The 19,489-nt window shown below is 44.5% G+C and overlaps 1 protein-coding gene across 2 annotated transcripts; it reads left to right on the top strand.

Annotated features, from left to right (window-relative positions):
• The first annotated feature begins 1,719 nt into the window (after positions 1-1,719).
• On the top strand, positions 1,720-17,677 carry SERBP1 (SERPINE1 mRNA binding protein 1). 2 transcript variants are annotated; one of them, XM_088466558.1, is made up of 9 exons: positions 1,720-2,108; positions 4,865-5,069; positions 5,562-5,708; positions 5,811-5,882; positions 8,532-8,606; positions 10,282-10,459; positions 11,751-11,765; positions 14,342-14,515; positions 15,282-17,677. In XM_088466558.1, the coding sequence occupies exons 1-9, from the start codon at positions 1,844-1,846 to the stop codon at positions 15,336-15,338; spliced, it is 1,188 nt and encodes a 395-aa protein (XP_088322684.1). In that variant the 5' UTR covers positions 1,720-1,843; the 3' UTR covers positions 15,339-17,677. The 2 variants fall into 2 exon arrangements, with proteins under 2 accessions (XP_088322684.1, XP_088322683.1); XM_088466557.1 differs by having other exon boundaries at positions 1,721-2,108; positions 5,796-5,882.
• Positions 17,678-19,489: the final 1,812 nt, after the last annotated feature.

Below are 19,489 nucleotides of genomic sequence, written 5' to 3'. Positions count from 1 at the left end.
GAACGATTTGGACGATTTGAACGATTTTTACCTGCATTAAAATGAATGGAATCGTCCAAGTCTGACTGCAAACCCATCAGATGTCAGATATCGTTATCTGACAAACTGGAACGCGCATCGTTGATCGTCCATCGTTCAGGCATGTCAGATATGAACGATTTTCCTTCAGATATGAACGACTGAACGATTTTTAAATCGTTATCGTTCATATCTGAAGGAAAAATCTGATCGTGTGTATGCACCATAATCAACCACTGAACTCTGTATAGTGCATTTTCACATTGTGCCATCCGAGGGTGTTTTTTCTATTCTCAAGAGCCTACATTTTTGACATGCATGTCTGTTATTGAATTTTGTGCTTTCATCTCATTTTTAATTTTTTTGCTTGGGAATTAATTTTGTGAGTTATTGATGTATTTACAAGATATTTGGTTTTATTATAAAAAAAATATTAAATGAAGTATAAATTTATCAACATTTTTAATTGAAGCGCTGCTCCCTCCTTTTTTCTATTACATTTAGGAGACTTACTATCTCCTTATAGCAGCTGCTTGGGTAAACCACTCTTGACAGCGCCTTATTATTTATAATGGTGCGTGTGTGTATAAATGTATATGTAAGTTTGTGTGTGTGTGTGTGTGTGTGTGTGTGTGTATATGTATATATATATATATATATATATATGGGTGTGGATCTATGTATGCATACGGTGTGTATGTGTGTGTATGCATAGTGTATGTGTGTGTATGCATACAGTATGTATATAGTGTGTGTATGTACGTGGTGTGTTTATGCATATGGTGTGTATGCATATTGTGTGTGTGTGTGCATATAGTGTGTATGTATATGGTGTGTGTATGTATGGTGTGTATGTATATGTGCATATAGTGTGTTTGTGTATGTATATGGTGTGTGTGTGCATGTATATGGTGTGTATCTATACATACACACACAATGTGGTGTGTATGTATATAGTGTCTTTGTGTATGGTGTGTGTATGCATATAGTGTGTGTATATGGTGTATGTATGTGGTGTGTGTGCATATGCATAGTTTGTGTGTATATGGTATCTGAATGCATATAGTGTGTATGTATATGGTGTGTGTATATGGTATGTGTATGCATATAGTGTATGTATATGTAGTGTGTGTATGTATGTATATGGTGCATAGTGTGTGTATGTATGTATATGGTGCATAGTGTGTGTATGTATATGGTGTGTGTGTGTATGCATAGTGTGTGTATGTATAAGGTGTGTGTGCATATGGTGTGCTTGTGTATATGCATAGTGTGTGTGTCTGCATATAGTGTGTATGTATATGGTGTCTATCGATATATGTATATGGTATGCATGCATACGGTGTGTATACATACACACATAATGTGGTGTGTGTGTGTGTGTGTATGTATATATATATACACACACACAATGTGGTGTGTGTGTGTATATGCCTATACTGTGTAAGTATATATGTGTATGTATACACACATAATGTGGTGTGTAGAGTGTTTTTGTGTATGGTGTGTAAATAACGCGTGTGTCTCTCTCATGTCACTGACAGACAGAGCGCAGCCCAGTCACAGAGCGGCGGCGGCTGCTGCGGACAATGCGGGCGCGGGGCATGCCGGGACTCGTAGTCCCCCGCCTCCCCCTGTGTGACCGGCGCCCCGCTCCCCTGGCCTACACTTCCCGTCATGCCCCTCGCCGCCAGTTCCCGGATGTCTATCGCGCCGGAAGAGAAGCCAGCCTCTTTCCCAGCCATCTTACGGCCAGCAGCCAGCAGCGAGCTCCGCGCTCCCGGCCTCGCAGAATCGGAGGACATCCGCCTGGAACGGGGCCATCATGCCCGGACACTTGCAGGAAGGCTTCGGCTGCGTCGTCACGAACCGTTTCGACCAGCTACTCGACGACGAATCCGACCCGTTCGAGGTCTTAAAGGCCGCCGAGAACAAGAAGAAGGAGGGAGCGGGGGGACCGGGCCAGGGCGCAGGCAAGACGGCGGCCCAGGCCGCCAAGCAGCCCAAGAAGGAGTCCCAGAAGGACCGTAAGAACCCGCTGCCCGACAAGAAGGAGGACACCCCGCCGCCCGTGGCCCTCAAGAAGGAAGGTGAGAGCCGGGGGCCCCGAGTGTGTGTGTGTGCGTCAGGGGCCCCGGCCGCGGCCCGTCATCATAGGTGTCACATGCATGGGGATCCCCCATATATACTGCACCCCCCCCCCACCAAAATGGGTGCCCCCTCCACCACCACACAGCGAGTCCTGCAGGGGCCCCGGGGTGCAGCTCTGCTGGGCCCCTGTATGTGCTGCTCCGGCGGGGGGCCCCTCTATAGTCCGTATACACCCCCACCCCATTATTTTCTGCACCTGCAGGGGCCCCGACTCCAGGCCCCCCCACATGCCTGCAGGCCCTGTCACCCCCCACCTCCCCCCGGGCCCTGTCACCTGTCAGCGCCCGTCACACTCCCGGGCTTGGCGGTGATCGGATCCTGTGATGCCCCCTCGCCCCTCCCCGCACAGGGGGTGGAGGGGTTCCCCGCACGTGGAGAGGGTGGAGTGCGCGGCCTGTGGCGGGAGATGGGGCGGCTCACCACGTGGGGACAGGCGGGGGTGATGCCAATCTGCTGCTGCCCTGTGACCATTGCTAGTATTATTATTATTACTGCCACCCAGCCTGGCTGCAGAGCCCTGTCCCCCTGCACGTGGTGCGCTGCATGGCTCTGCCACAGGTGTAAACAGAGTGAGCCAGAGGCCCAGGGGGGACCCTGTCCTGGCAGGAGGCATGCTGAGACTTGCAGTCCCACTGCACCCGGCGGAGGACAGGTTCCCCCCCCCCCCCCTGTATGATAGGTGTGGGGTGGGGGGGGGGGGGATACATTTGTAAGTGATCTGCGGCCGGGCTAAGACGCTGCCACCGAGACTTTCGCTCTTTAGTCCTCGCGCTCCATGGTGGTGCACAGGGAAACTTGAATGCACTTTTTGAATCTTATTGGGAGAAAAGTGCTATATAAATAACTTTATTATTATTATTAAGACTGTCTACTGTCTTAAAAGATGAGCGCAGGTGAACGTCGCGGTGACATCTACGCACATTACCATTTAATACTGCACTAGTAATTGGTGCAACCCCAGGGTGGTCTGGTAATGAGAGATGAGGTCTGCAGCCTGTGTGACTTGGCTACAGTGCAAGGAGTGACTTGTCCTGCAAGTTGCGGTGCAGAGTGCCGTGGCGTGCACCTGTTACAGGGATATTTAGTTCTGCACCTAATGTTTATTCCCCTCACCTCTAATTATCTGCTCTCTTCCCAGCGTCTTAAGCAAAACCACAAGCCCCTGTCACTGGTGGGTGTGGAAGTTCGCAGCGCGTTTAATATACATATAGTCAGCTAAATTTGTGGCCGCACCCAGATATATATATATATTAAAAAAAATAGGAGAGAATAATTGTGAGCTGTGTGCACGATGCACAGGAGGGTGTTAGTTACTTTGTTGCACATGGGAGCTTGGGGGAAGAGGTTGTTACACAAGTTATAATTGGTATGGAATGGTTAATCTTTATTTGCACCACTTTAGGGGGTTTCAGCAGCTGTTGTCCGGGCAGAATAAGCAGTAGTGGTACCAAGTGGCTATTCTCGTGCAGCAGCCAGAGCCCACAGGGTGTGCTGTCAATCATGATTGGCTGTCTCTTACCCAGGAGCCCTTGCACTGCATGGTGACCTTACCCTGTAACCGTAGTATGTTTTTGTGTAGTCCAAAGCAGTTTGTAATCCTTCTCCCAAACACACACACATGGGAGGAGCTTACGGCCCTTATGCAGTTGTACTTGCTGTGTCAGACTTCAGAGTTGAGGATAAGTTGCTGAACCTGTCACGATGCAATGGAGAGTCCTTTGTGCTAATAAGCGCTTATTTTTAATTATTTATAAAACGCTGACCTATGACGTAGTGCTGTGTATTGGGGAAAGGGGGGGGCGCGGGGGGGAGAGGATCGCCATACAATGACAGGAAACACATGGTACTTTTTTTTTGGGTCACAATACTAGAACTTTTATATCTGCTTTGTGCAATGAAAGAGGCGGTTTGTTTTTTGTTCCTCGGAGCAGCTGCAATTGAACATCCTTTCCCTTTTTTCTATCGTTCCTAGAAAATGTTCTGATAAACAAAAACTCCCCCCCCCCCCATGCACATAATTGCATTTAGTTGTGCCTGCTGCTATATCTGGTTTAATATCCTAAATTTAAAACCAAATACTGTCTTCTAAGCATCTCCTGGGGTAGCTGTTCCGGGAAACAGTCGGGAAGCCGACAGAGGGAATCCCGACCGCCAGCTTCCCGACTGTCTAACCCCGCAAGGTTTAAATGACAGGCGTCAATCTCGATTGACAGCCACCCCAGGAGGGTTAGGCACCCCCCTGGGATACTTAAGTTTAGGCAGTGGGGAAGGGGGGGTTAGGCACTTAGAGCGGGAATTAGGGTTAGGCACCCTAAAGGAGGGTTTGGGGGGGGATTAGATTAGCGATGCTTACCTTAATGGATGATCGGGATCTTCATCCATGTCGGGCTGCCGCTGTCGGGAATTGGGCCAATTCCGCTGTTCCATGTAGCAACAAACAGGTTCCGACCAAAAGGGTTTGTTCACGCTTATTCTGTTTACACTCGCTAGTTGACAAACTGCGTCGCTTGTAATATTTGCAAATATATTTATAATGTAGTTCCTCTATGCTGGAGTACAGAAGCCTCTTCTCTTGTTAAAATACGCTGCAATTTCCTTCTGTTAATTCAAGTTTTTTTTTAATGAGGGGAATAATCACATTTAAGTAATGTATGTGGTTTGTGCCACTGACTTGTATCGTATGTGTGTGTGACAGGGATCAGGAGGGCCGGCAGGAGACCCGAGCAGCAACAGCCCCAAGCACCACCGCAGCAGCAGCAGACAGCGCTGCCATCACAGGCCCCGCAGGGTGAAGGGAAGCCTATCGACCGGCGGCAGTCGGACAGGCGGCCACCTCGTGAGCGCCGCTTTGAGAAGCCAGCTGAAGAAAAAGGTGAAGCAGGGGAATTCTCCGTGGACAGGTAAATACCGCTTGGCAACTTCCCCCTCCAGATAGGCAATGTCTTGGGTATTTTGCTCAAATAAATGGGCAGAATAAAGCTTAACACCGGTGGCGTTTTGTTTTTACTTTATTTATTTAATGCCTTATTTTAATTGGGTTATTTAAACGGCTACTGCTCATCACTTGCTGAATAGCGCTCAAATGTGTAATGTTTTTGTTACGTAATATAATGGGCACGGCTTGTGTGAGCTCAGGGTCACACGACGAACTGGTACGCTAGAGGAATTTTTTCTAAACTTGCAGTGTAACGTAGTGCCCAGCCACTTCTAGGAATGCGCCCAGTTTGTGGCGCGGTTTTACCATTCGGCACAGAACTTGGTTTCACTTCATCGTTTGGCAATTTAGAATTTCTTTCATCCTTTAGCCATGTAATAAATATATCCTGCATGTTCTCCAGAACATACCCGCTTCTCGTTCATTTTTAAAAAAATTTTTTTTTTTTGTTCCCCAGACCCATCATTGACAGGCCAATACGTGGTCGCGGCGGCCCAGGCGGGCGGGGTGGACGCGGCGGCCGTGGACGCGGCTTGGGCAGAGGAGATGGTTTTGACTCTCGTGGCAAGCGTGAATTTGACCGACATAGTGGCAGTGACAGAGTGTAAGTCGTGTTTTTTGTTTTGGTTGTCTTGTGTTTTTCCCCGAGTAACGTTACACACCCACTGACCATAACACTCATTTTGGTTAGTTCTTCACATTTCAGTGGCCCGAAGCATGAGGACAAGAGGGGCGGCAGCGGATCACACAACTGGGGCACTGTTAAGGATGAGTTGAGGTTGGTTGATCTCCTTCGTAAAGGTTTAAACTTTTCTAAGAACTGTAAACTATTAAGTTCTTGCTCGTTTGTTTCTATGGTTAATGGTACATGTTTATGTTTCTGGTGTAAGGAAACAAAGTAGTGTGTGTGTGTGTGTGTGTGTTTATATACATGGATCCAATAAGGCAGGGGTACTCAACATGTCGCCCGCCAGATGCTGTGGAACTACACTTCCCAGCATGCCCTGCTACATTATTGCTGTTAAAGCATGCTAACACTGTCGGGTCATGCTGGGATGTGTAGTTCCACAGCATCTAGAGGAAAGCATACCCCTTTAATAAAGGCTAGTGAGTATAGAGGCCCTTACACTATATATGTTGTAATGCAGTTAATAGAATAGCCCTGTTATTTGAGCCATTTCAATTTTATTTGCATAACGGGGAGAACCCTGTTCCAAATGGCTATTTAACAGCTATACAAAGACTCTTCAATCACAAATTCAACATCCGTTCATTAAATTGAACCGGTTACGTGTGTAAAATTAAGGAAGCCGTTTTGTGTGCTGAAGATTTAGATCAATTTACTAGGTCCTAGAGACATCACTTGAGGTAAGCTGTGCTTCATGCCTCAGTGATTTACTAGTTCATAGTGAATTCATAGGCCTCATGCTCCTTAATATTAGGTCTGGTCGCAGAATGGCTGTCTCCATTTAGACGACGGGTAATCTTTCAGACCTCCGAGGTTTGCCTGGTCTGCCAGGGAGGTAACATCGTACAAAGGAAGATACAGTATATGGAAAGAAACGTGCTTGTCTGGCAGCATTACAGTCTACCTATGCACTGCGCAGGCTGTGTATATTGTAGGCTGAACTAATAGTATTCAAGAGTGTCCCAGGCCTCATGAATACTAGACTGCCTCGTTCAGGACACTAGTTGTGTCACGTGCTGGCTTACTCAACAAAATGACTGCCTGCGCTGTGTGCATGCTATACGTACGTCTCTCTTGCTGCGTTTTCTGTGTACCTGCGCTGTGTGCATGCTATAGGTACCTCTCGCTGCGTTTTCTGTGTACCTGCGCTGTGTGCATGTTATAGGTACCTCTCTCGCAGCGTTTTCTGTGTACCTGCGCTGTGTGCATGCTATAGGTACCTCTCTCGCTGCGTTTTCTGTGTACCTGCGCTGTGTGCATGCTATAGGTACCTCTCGCTGCGTTTTCTGTGTACCTGCGCTGTGTGCATGTTATAGGTACCTCTCTCGCAGCGTTTTCTGTGTACCTGCGCTGTGTGCATGCTATAGGTACCTCTCTCGCTGCGTTTTCTGTGTACCTGCGCTGTGTGCATGCTATAGGTACCTCTCGCTGCGTTTTCTGTGTACCTGCGCTGTGTGCATGCTATAGGTAACTCTCGCTGCGTTTTCTGTGTACCTGCGCTATGTGCATGCTATAGGTACACCTCTCGCTGCGTTTTCTGTGTACCTGCGCTGTGTGCATGTTATAGGTACCTCTCTCGCTGCGTTTTCTGTGTACCTGCGCTGTGTGCATGTTATAGGTACCTCTCGCTGCGTTTTCTGTGTACTTGCGCTGTGTGCATGCTATCGGTACCTCTCGCTGCGTTTTCTGTGTACCTGCGCTGTGTTCATGCTATTGGTACCTCTCTCGCTGCGTTTTCTGTGTACCTGCGCTGTGTTCATGCTATAGGTACCTCTCTCGCTGCGTTTTCTGTGTACCTGCGCTGTGTGCATGCTATAGGTACCTCTCTCGCTGCGTTTTCTATGTGCATGTTGGCCTGAGGTTTGTGCAGTGTTCCATTGAGAGCTGCCTGTATAAGCAGCACACTTGTATTATAAGTATCTGCCCATTTTGAGGAGACAAAGTGGTGTAGATGTATTATAGCGGTACGCATCGTACCGCTATAACTTTCTGCTTCGCCTCTTTACCGCGGTGAAGCAGTACATATCAGATGTATTAACCTCTCCATCTGCTGGAGCAAAGGAGTGAAAACTCCCCTCTGCGGCGATCCCTGCCTGAGTACACAGCGCATCAGCCTACTGCTCATGCGCGGTCTCTCCCTTCCCGGCCGGCTCTATTGGGTGTATGCGCGGGAACTCGCGTGGAGCCAGCAGCCGCCACTTCAGGGACAGTGCTGTTCCTGCTGTGGTGATAAAGCAACAACAGCTGCAGGTGTCGACATCGATAGCTGCAGCTGTTGGAACGGTCAGTGCCAATGACCGTCCATACATCGCCCAGCACATCGGTGCTGCTATTTTGTAGATAGCAGCGCCAATAATGACCAGTGGCGCATACCACCCAACCCCACAATAAATGGGGGAGAAGTGGTATCAGCGCACATAACGTGTGCTGATTCCACTCCTCCCCCATATCGCCCCTCGTTCACCTCCCCAAATATCTAGTATGGAACGGTTTCCTTATATTCATTGTTAAAGATTCGTAAACTGACCGTTTATGGTTAGGGGTCACTTGGGATTGTACCTGAGTGCAGATGTCCTGCTATGACTCTTACTGACACAGTCCAGGCCAATTTGTTGGCTGTAAATTACGTAGAGAAATTCTTCTAATCTTGAATTGGGATCTAGCCCGGCAATAGCCAATGATTTGCCTGTAAGTTAAAGATCACAAGCTGCAATGTTTTGCTCTTTGTTTCATTTTCAGCGAATTGGACCAGTCGACCGTCACCGAGGAGACACCCGAGACCGAAGAACAACCCGCTGCGGATTCTGAGAACAAGTGAGTGACCGTGAATAAAGCACAACTAAGAAATGTTGTGTGCGCTCATCTTTGGGCACCTATGTATGTTCCACCTCTGCTCCTCACGTCTCACCGCCCGTCAGCGCTAGTGAATTTCCATTAGTGTGAGCGATGGCACGTCATAATCCTTCCTTTTCTTTATATCTATTCACTAGTAATGCTTTAAAAAGTAGTTAGAGCAGGGCTTGTCAAATTTTTCTTAAATCTAGGAGCCAGGATGAAATTGTAGGAGCCAGACCAAAAAAAAAATTAGAGGAGTAAGGAGCAGAAGGCCTGATTCAGAGCCGCTCGTAAGCGGCCGCTCGTTCGCTCCGAGCGATGATCGCACAACTGCACATGCGTATGGGTCGTAATGCGCATGCGCCAACCAGTCAGTGCGATCGGAAATAGAGCGCTCGCCAAATAGCAAGTGCCTGCTAATTTGAGTGACAGGATGAGGCGTATGTGGGTGGTAACGGGAAGGTGCTTGAAAACGGGGAGTGGAGATCAGAACGCAGGCGTGCCTAACAGTCAAAACGGGCGTTTTAAGGGTGTGCATAATTACCAAAGCAGCGTCATCGACCACGTCACTTGGTTGTCTTAGCCTGAACTGTTCGCATGATTGCAGTAGGAAAATCCAACCACAAGCACTGCGAGCAGTTAAGACGCCTTTCGATGTACCCGATTAATCTAATAAATAGCGGAGATGACATATGATGCGAGCGTCTTTACAAAATAGCGAGCGCATGTTTCGTTTGCTCGCTCAGACATAGAGGCGTCAACAGTCCGCAAAGGCCGAGCGCTCAATTTAAATAGCCGGCCCATTTTTCTGACCGAGCGAGCGCAAATAGCGTCCGGCTCTGAATCAGGCCCAGAGCTCTGTGTGTTATGCACCTGTTATACACGACACTTGGCACATGCACTCCTGTGCATGATTTGAACACCGCATTACTATAGGCACAAATCTCCGCCAGAACTGATGAGGATCTGCTTCTTCCCTCACTGCAAAATCTGGTAGCCAGGCAGCAAAATCTGGTAGCCAGGCAGCAAAATCTGGTAGCCATGGCGACATGGCCCCTGGGATTTGTCGAGCCCTGAGTTAGAGGATTGCAAAATATAATCCTTTCCTCTCTGTATATAGTTAAGAACTGACCACTTTGGAGAGAACCTCGTCCACACAGCTTATGTACCTTTTAAATATATGAATTCATGGCTCTAACCTGAGCCTATAAAATAAGTGTCCTAGGGTTCATTTCCATTAGACCAAGTGACTGTTGGTCTATGCTGCGCAGCCATTGAAATGCCTCTATCACTGGTGTAAGGCAATAAAGAATTGCTGTACTATACCAGCTAACGTTAGTTTAGATTATGTGTTAGTGCTTCATTTTTCTTTCTCCTGCTTTTGCTCTATAGTTAATGTAGTTTGGAGAGCACTCCCAGAGATAGTTTATCCCTATGATTAACTACCAAATTGATCTTCCTGCAAAATCTTTGAACATTCCTTGTCCTAGTTAGCTGTGGTTTCTGGGCGTTAAACAGAGGAGAACTAGATCAAACACCAGTATGTACATAAATCTATTACACGGCTTCATTACATACAGGCAGGTAATGCACTACTAATGCTTTACGGTTACGAGGTTATTAAGCTTCACAGTGACTGTAACACTTGTTGCAGGGAAAACGAGGCAGAGGAGGTCAAGGAAGAGGGACCGAAGGAAATGACGCTGGACGAATGGAAGGCTATGCAGGACAAAGAGCGCGCAAAAGTTGAATTCAACATCCGCAAACCAAACGAAGGCGCCGACGGCCAGTGGAAGAAAGGGTTCGTCCTGCACAAATCGAAGAGTGAAGAGGTAACTTTAATCATCTTCTATCCATCCTATGTAGTCTTTTCATTGGGACCTTAGTCACTGTATATTCCCCTTACTCTGAATGTGCTGGGTACTTTACCACAATGCTGTAAAGTGAGTTTGTAGATTGGGAGAAGAAGGAAGGATTATAGAGGTGTTTAAGTTGGTTTGAAGGTGTACGAGCCTAAAACTATCATTAATAAGCTTGCAAGCAGGGCCCTCTTACCTCTGTCTGTCTATTACCCTGTTTTGTTATATAAATGTTTCCAATTGTAAAGCGCAACGGAATATCCTGCGCTGTATAAGAAACTGTAAATAAATGAATGGGATTTAGGCAGAAGCCCCAAACAGCTTGTTGCGACGTCCCCCTGTGTTTTATTCGCCAGTAGCGTTTGTGTATGTGAGGGGGATCAAACCAACAGCTTCAGAGCTTTATTTAATGGGTTTTGTTCTGTTCTTTTTCTTTCTAATGCTGGACATACACGCTACAATTATCAGGACGATCCGCCCGATATCGGCAGATCGCCACGATAATTGTCCAGCATGCCCGTCCGATGCGATATTTCCTGGTAAACTGTCGGCCGCATCGGGCAGTGTATGCCCAGCGCAGCCGACAGACAGACATTTCCTGTGTTCCTTCCTACGGAAGGAACAGGCAAATGTCTCCTCCCCCGGGGGCGGAGTGCGGATGTCTGCCGAATACACTGTGAGAAATCTCAGTGTTTGCCGGCGACTTCTGCGGCTGGCAGCCGGCCAGATAAAATGTCTGTCGGTCTGACAGACATTTTATCTGGTAGTGTATGCCCAGCATAAAACATGACTCTCCCCTCACTTTATTTTTATTTTGTAAATATTTTTAATTTTCTTTTTTTAATTTGGAGAATATTAGCAAAACATTAAACTTATTTGTCCCTTTGACTTGATTCTACCCATCAATATTTGAACAATGTAACAATGTTGCTTAACTTAAATGTATTTCCCAATTTATTTACAAACCAAATGTGCAATTTAAATTACTTGTCACTAGTCCCATCATCTGTGCACAGTAAAGTTAGCTGAACAAACCTCAGGATTACCGATGCCCCGCGAACCCTGCTTTTCTTGGGCAGCCCTCCCTTATCTGTTAGCTCTCCTGCTGTGTGGGTTAGGTTTGGAGGGCGGTTCCCTGTTTTGCTTACAACGTATTGCACAGTAGTCGGTGACAGGTTTCAATTTGATAAAGTTTTTAAGAAGTTTTTGTTTAATTTTCTTTTTGTAACTTTTTTTTTTTTGTTTTCCTTTTTTTTTTCTTTAGAACATCAATGAAAAGGTCAGGCTAGACCCTGAGGGACAACTGTGTAAATGTTTACAACAACTGAAACTTGCAGTTCTAACAACCGTTCTCACTGCTGCTGATCATTTTTTACCACAAGTGAAAGCTAAAACCAACAGTAGTTCTCACTCCGGCACTCCCTCGTTCAGCGCACAACCTGATTGGATGTCCTCCGTAACGGTCTTATTGGGCTAAACTACATGAGCGATTTTCAGTCGCTCGGTCACAGGCGGTTAGCTGCTTACCAGGGTGTGCACAGTTTTGCAGCAGCTGGTTTCCTGTAGGGTGATCTATACAGGTAGAGATCATTAAACGACCAACAAGAAATGTACAGGCCCGGCAGAAAAATGCCGCTTTTCCATATCAGCCTGTCCTGCCCCTCCCAGGGTGTCTCCATTTAGGAAAGTTTCTTTTTGTTGTGTTTCAGAATAGTAAATGACTTGTGTAAAGAGATTGGGTAATGGTGCAAAGTTGTGCAGTGTCTTTTTAAAAAAAACTTAATTGGTAAGTCTGCCCTTGATCCTAGACCGGGGGCGATTCAATTTAGAGCATTGTTGAACAGCGCCTTGAATGGTTTCCCGTAGCTATTCAATTGTCCCGATACTGCCTGGGGAAATGCAGGTTGTGGCCCCTAAAGCTGGGTGTTTAATCGCAGTAACCTGTATTCTAAAGCTTAAGTGCCGGGCTCGATACTGTTAGCGCATGCGCTAAGACGGAGACCAGCGTTGTAACCCTGGTTTAGTCGGATATCTGCGCGCACTTCAGGATTGGTCCAAGCACATATTCTCTGGTTGGGATTAACAGCGCTGCCAATTGAATAGCTCCGTGATCACCACCTGGATGCACTGAATTGAATTGCCCCCTTTGTTTGAGAAGTCAACGTTTTGGTTACACAACTCAGCCTGGGATACAGTTTTCCTGGAGAGCAGCTGTATATCGCAGGGCTATGCTGCCTGATGATATACATACTAGTCTGAGAGGCACAGGAGAGATCTAGAAAGAGCAGTATTTAACCTAAATTCTCTGTAGATAATCACATTCTGAATATTATCAGTATAAAACACTGTACCCACCGAGGTCAATAAAAGATCACACACTAAGATGTGCAGTTCGTTCCACTTAAAATCGTCCCTGTTGCAGTTAATCCATCATCCTCTAAAAGCAGAATGGCAGAAGGCTGCCCCAGAATGGACATTATAAAATTTTTGTTTGGAGGGCTTGCTAGAATTTTTATTCATTACTAGTTTAGTTTGGAAATGTCTAATCCTCCTTGTTGTCCTAGTGATGCAGTTAATAACCATCTGTAAGACTCCCTGTCTTTGCATGCATTGTCCTGTGGGAGTGTCTGCTTAGCGCTGCTAGTCAACTGTAGGCATATTCAACCTGTGGCACTCCAGCTGCTGTGTAACTACACATCCCAGCATGCCCTAAACAGCAAAACTGAGATGGTATGCTGGGATGTGTAGTTCCACAGCAGCAGGAGTGCCTGGGGTTGCCTACCCCTGGTCTACTGCATGAAGTCCTAAGCTTTTTTTTTCATTGGCTCATAATTGAATCAAGACTGTTTGATGGTGTGAATAAGTAACCTATTATGGCAAGATTACTCTTCCCATCATCCCAAACATTGGTACTTTGTCTAGTAACTGGTCTCGTATAAGTACTACATTGTTATTAAAGCCTCGGGACACCAGCTGTTCAGTGTTTTCCAATGGGTGTATTAGTTGTAATTAACACATGTTCAGAGTGTCAATAAACGGCCCTAGTGATCCTCGCCAGCATTGATTGGCTGCTGGTCACATGAGTTCTGTCCTAACAATACCAGCATTTACTGTACACGATCAGTGCCCTGTATCCTTAGGACATGTAATGGGTTTACTGACCCGTAAAGAGACAGACTACCCGTGATAAGTGGTTATGAAGAAATGACGACTTGTGGCTTCATGAGAATTGTGGTGTATTATTCACTGGCAGAGCACTTTAGGAGGACACAGAACATGCAATCAGAACACAAATTTACCGCAATTTATCTGCTTTATTTATCAATGAGTTCAACTTTTTAGTGTGGAACTTTGATTTTATATCTAAAAAATTTGCAACATTAAGCTCGGAGTTTAAAAACTAACCTGAATATTTACAGGGATACAGGTACCATATGAAATTCCTACAAATATAGGAATTGCCACTTACAATTACAGTTTGCAATAATAGAGATGATTGACTGTGGCATACAGAATACTATTTGGTACTTGTTAGAAATACAGATGCCACTTGAAATGTTTAAGCCAAGGATGACTAATACTTGACCTGCATACTTTGGGGTTGGCTATGGCTTTTTTTTTATTTTTGTCTCCCTGAGTATGGACACCCCTGGACATAGAGCTGAAGTGTCTTTGCTATAGATCCCTGGTATACCCCCCTACCCTGATTTGGTCAGCAGCACCAGCTTCTTAAGTCTCGCTCAAGATAATGGAATCCATTCTTCATGTGGTGCCCTTATAACTAACAAGTACCCATTAGTGATATGGAAGCTCCTATTTAATATATAATTTTATTCTATTTTTATCTTTTTTCAGGTTCATGCAGAGTGTGAAGGTTTGGATCATCACTTCCGCAAGCCTGCAAATGACATCACATCCCAACTTGAAATAAATTTTGGAGACCTTGGCCGCCCCGGACGTGGACGTGGTGGAGGAAGAGGCGGCCGTGGGCGCGGCGGAAGGCCCAGTCGTGGGGGTAGAACTGACAAGGTAATTAAGCCTATCCATATGTAGGAGAAATGTGAGTGTTGGTGTACCAGTGTGTGTTTAGTATACGTGTGCCATGAACAATTGTCTGTAAATATTTTATTCCGTGGAGTGATCTAAAAGCAAATGATTTGTGCTGATACCTGCTCTGGAGATGTAATACCATTGTGGCAGTGAGTATAAATGGTAATGTAATGACCAACTATAGCTAGTGATCCTCACCAGAGTTGAAATACAATGTAAATTAAAGATAGGATACTGTTTGATATACAGAGGGGGGAAGTAGTCTAATCTTGCCCACAGTTGCAATGTCGACAAGATTTACCGGGACATCAAAATGTAGACACCACTGTGTCGGCAAGCGTGCTGCCAAAAGCATTATACGCACACTGGCAGCACTGTAAACTATTTAATATGTTTAAAATTGTACCACCGTTGCTTTAAGCACCATTTGGCGACATAACCACCTTTGTTTCGGTGTCCCCATACTGCTTGTCGGCATTGTAATTGACAATACGGATGTATCACTATACAGAGTTCTCTCCTTTTTACTTTTTTTTTTTTCGTGGTGTAAAAGTAAGAGTTGCACATTTTTTGGATTGTAACAAACGAGCATTTGGATAGCAGAAGACCTTCACTCAGTACTCCTGCAGTTGATGGCTATAAGTATTATTCTGGGACGTACTATTAGAGAGTGCCTTGTAATCTTCCCTTGAGCTTCCTTGATGATAACCCAACCTCATGTAACCTAATTTCTCTCTCCTTTCAGTCGAGCGTCTCTGCTCCGGATGTAGATGACCCCGAAGCTTTCCCAGCTCTGGCTTAAACTGGATGACTGCAGTCCATCCCTGGTGCCCCTGCGGCCCTACCTTCTACCAGGCTTGCATGCTTAAGGATCCTAAACAACTACAAATTAAAGACTGTCGATCATACCATTCACACCTATGGACTGAATTTTATCTGTTTTAAAAATGGACTTCTCTCGCTACAGAAGCAACCATACGGTAGTTCAGTTTTGTATTTAGATACGTACTGGTAGCAGGGACGTTTTCATAATTTTTCCAGAGATTCTGCATTCTTCACAAATACTTTTTTGTATGGCTGCTTTAAAATATGCGTTTCCAAACTTGAAATATAGGTGTGAACAGTGTATACCAGTTAAAGCTTTCACCTCATCTGTGTTTTTATTCTCCTCAAACAATTTTTTTTTTTTTTTTTTTTTTTGCAAGCTTTAGTTTTATGCTAACACACTAGGAATTTTTTATTTTATTTTTATTTATATTTTGGAACTGGTTTATTTTAGCCTATATGTCATGTGCCCTGCTAAATTTAAAAATTACAAAGCAAAAACTTTTTCTAGCATAAATGCCTGATTTCAATTTGGAAAGCTAATGTTCTCTGTAATTTGCCAGAAATTCAAGGTACACGTTCTGTCACCCTGGTTCCCGTGTGGGCTAGAGAACAGTTTGCTGGAATGTTGAACCTGTTTGGTGCCGCTGTTCCTGTTCCATAGTTGTTGTATTCTCTTTCGACTGCGTAAAAAGCTTTAACTAACGAACGCAATGGGCAGCTGAATATCAAATGGGACGAGGTTTCTATATTTTTATTTTCTAAGTGCATGAAGGAAATGTCTTCCATGCACCAAAAGTTAATTCTATATAAGGAATTGTTTTGCTGCAGCTTCTCGTGTTAGGTGAAGTGCATTATAAATAGCACTGGGGAAAGGCCTATAGGTCCCTCTAGGGCCCTGTTTTACAGTGGAATAACCGGTATCACTATAGGGGGATGAATACGTCTGTTAGGGAAGCAAAATAATTACCCCTTCCCCTTTGACGTGAAATTGTCCTGTACTTTCAGCTTTTCAGTTTCACTGGTTGACAGATGAATGTTCCCCCATTCAGGGGGATATTATACAAGTCCCGCTCCCCTAAGGATTTTTTTTTATTATTATTATTTTTTTTAGATTATTTAAATTGTTCCTAAGACTAAAAAAAAAAAAAAGTTAAAAAAATGACCACTTCTAAAAGCTAAAAGGACATAACAGGATACTTTAAAAGTAAAAAAAAAACTAAAAAAAAAAATACACAAAAAGAATTAAAAAAAAAAACGATTTAAAAAAAAAAAAAAAAAAATTGTCTACAGTGTTTTAGGATAAGAAACTCATTTTATTTAATATTCTTTTTACACTTTTTAGCAGGCTATACAATTTGTAGGTTCTTATCTGCATAGGTTAATGGAAAACAAAAAATTATCGCCCTATTTTTATAAAAGTTGTACAGTCAACGGAGTATTCAAAACTGGCGAGTACCACGGTGGCACAGGCTGTGCTCTGCGTATACTCTGCCTGGTGTGTACTTGGTCTTTCCAGCGCTGTCAGGGTCTGTATTTTTATACAGCTGGCTAGCCGTTTTGAGATTATTTTCTAGGAGATATAATTTACTATGAGGCTACAAAGCAGAGGTATTATAAACGTCGGTGCTTTTAACCTATGAATTAAATAAGCCTTCACAAAACGGAGGCAAATTTTCAGCGGTGGAGGCAATTTGCAATACCTAGTGAAGAGCGGGATATTTATGCATAGCTATTATGCTCCCCTGGGACAATCAAGTTCCCCGTGCGGCATCCTGATATTTCCATTTATTAAAAAAAAAAAAAAAAAATAGCAGTCTATCCAGCTGTATATATGTAGTTCTGCCTTTTTAATTCTCGAAAATACTGCATTTTAAGTCAGGCTTTTATAAGTGGCTTTGTAGTGGCAACAAAGTTGTAAATTGTTGAAAAATCTATTGTGACGTTTGGCCACTGTGCGGCTCGCTCCTTCCCCAATGTGAAGCTGTTACCCGCTGCCCATCTGCCAACACTGTAGAAAGCACCGTTTTCTGTGGCCGCAGCCATCCCGGAATTATTAGTTACTGAGCAGTGCACACGATAGATTACCCCAGTCATCCCAATTTGTCCAATAGAAGTCTTTGATCTGCGTAAGAACTTCTAATAGCTGGTGATTAAAATTAAAAATAAAAAAACAGGTCCATCCGACTAAGTTGTTTCATAGTTGTAAATTTGCCTTCAGTCCATTCTTTGTGTGAACTGAAACTGTGAACCGATCTGTCTTTTTGGTGGATGCTTATTGAATTAAAGGTTAATTTTCATGCTCTTGCCAGTCTATCAGGAGGCAGTGTGACAGCTTTATTTTGTCGCTTGAGACACTATTTCTGCAGAACACAAGGCATTTTGTCATACAGTTCCCCTGAATATGCATCTTGCCCATTGACAACGCAATGCACGTCTGCAGTATGTTGGGTACACAGTCATGAGAGTTGGCTTGTTGGAATGTGGAAACCATTCGCTCTTATAATAAGGCAAAATTTACAACAATGGAACCGGGTAGATCCAGGTAAGCGGTTATAAGCATATTATATTTCTGAATAACTGTCAATGGCAATATAAGATGTCTGTGTATTCTATGCACATACTCAATATTGATCTGATTACCACTGGTATAAGACTTCCCTTGAAAATTAATTTAATAAATGCTGGTCTGAGGCCTAAAGAAGAAACGCAATGTAGCAACTATTTGAATGTGTTCGGGCTTTGTTGAAATGGGGATTCTTGGCGTATGTTTAGTCCAGTGTTGGATAACCTTGACGCTCCAGCTGTTGTGGAACTATATATCCCAGCATGCCCTGCCACAGTTTTAGCATGCCCTAATAGCAAAACTGTAGCAGTGTATGCTGGGTTATGTAGTTCCATAACAGCTGGAGAGTCAAGGTTAGCCAACACTGGTTTAGTCAGTGGAGATTTTGATACAGTGATCGTGCTATATAGCTAGTGACTTAAAAAAAAAAAAAAAAAAAGAGCAAGTCGGGGGTTTTTAATATGCTGTTCGTCCCTGATCTGCGAACGATTGATTATGTCTGCAGATCGCCGTTTTTGATAGTCATCTGAACAATCAAAGCGGAATCGACCTGTAGATGTTATGTCCAAGACTGGAGAGACTGCATGGAAGTGCTTCTTAAACCTGTTGTCATACAGACAGATCATCGCTAGGGGAGGTTTATCGGCTTCTGTCATTTTACAGTCTGTTAGAAAAATTACAGAAGCTGATCGGTACTTTCTCTCCCAAGATTTGTGTGCAAACCTTAACCAGAGAAGGTACATGGACTTTATTGGAAGATATAAATGGCGGCTGTCGCAGTGGTTACTTTCCACTGTAGAGCCCCTCTTTTTGGAACTTCATTGTACAGACCAATGTATCTGCTAAGAGTGGTCCTGCAGTCGTTCACCTGTTTTGTCATGTATTTTAGTCTTTTTTGAAACTGATACCCACCATCAAAAGTAGTCCAGCCCCTGTAAAGTCTCACATCCCGCAGCTAGCCCCTTCCCCCTGTGCGGTTGTGTTATAAGCGGACTACTCCACCGCTTTAAAGTAACAGCCGAGATGGGAGAGTGGGGGGGGTGCATGCAAAATACCACGTTAGTGTCAGCGGCTGTCACTGTAACGTAGCATTTTGCACGCAGATACAGCCGCAGCGAATAAGTCTCACTGTAAGGGAAAAAGTTGCGCGAGTTAGCCATGGTGTGATTAGAAGGGATGTCTAAGGAGGCTAGATGTTTCTGGATACGTCTGTAGGTCTTGACACGCAGGATACATTGATCTCGCATGTTTCAGCTACTTCACCTCAATCATTCTAGATATTCAGTACTTCTTTCATCCATATAATTTGCCATCTGGTAACTGAGGGTTAAATAAAAGTGAGGACTATACACCCCCAATATTTGCACTAACTAGAACCACAATGAGGCAATCTAATCCAGTAATACGTTGAGAATATTTTGATCTTTACAAACCATTGCAGCAAAGCTGTGTCCTTTACAACAAAGTCTTACTCCATACCCAATAGCTTATTTTTTTTTAAACTAGAAAAACACGCCAAGCAGTTCCTTTCTCTACAAGCATTAATAACTGGATCTGTTTTT

This window comes from Taudactylus pleione, unplaced genomic scaffold, assembly GCF_031769625.1.
Source record: "Taudactylus pleione unplaced genomic scaffold, aTauple2 ptg003505l, whole genome shotgun sequence".
NCBI classification, from domain to species: Eukaryota; Metazoa; Chordata; class Amphibia; order Anura; family Myobatrachidae; genus Taudactylus; species Taudactylus pleione.
The sequence above is the reverse complement of the archived record's forward strand: the minus strand, read 5'-3'. Positions and strand labels throughout refer to the sequence as shown.

Excerpts from the sequence above, each read along its gene's own strand:
- SERBP1 (XM_088466557.1), top strand. The coding sequence starts at position 1,844 with ATGCCCGGACACTTGCAGGAAGGCTTCGGCTGCGTCGTCACGAACCGT. Across the intron at positions 5,070-5,561 it reads GGGGAATTCTCCGTGGACAG|ACCCATCATTGACAGGCCAA; the intron begins GTAAATACCGCT and ends TTTGTTCCCCAG. Across the intron at positions 14,516-15,281 it reads GTGGGGGTAGAACTGACAAG|TCGAGCGTCTCTGCTCCGGA; the intron begins GTAATTAAGCCT and ends CTCTCCTTTCAG.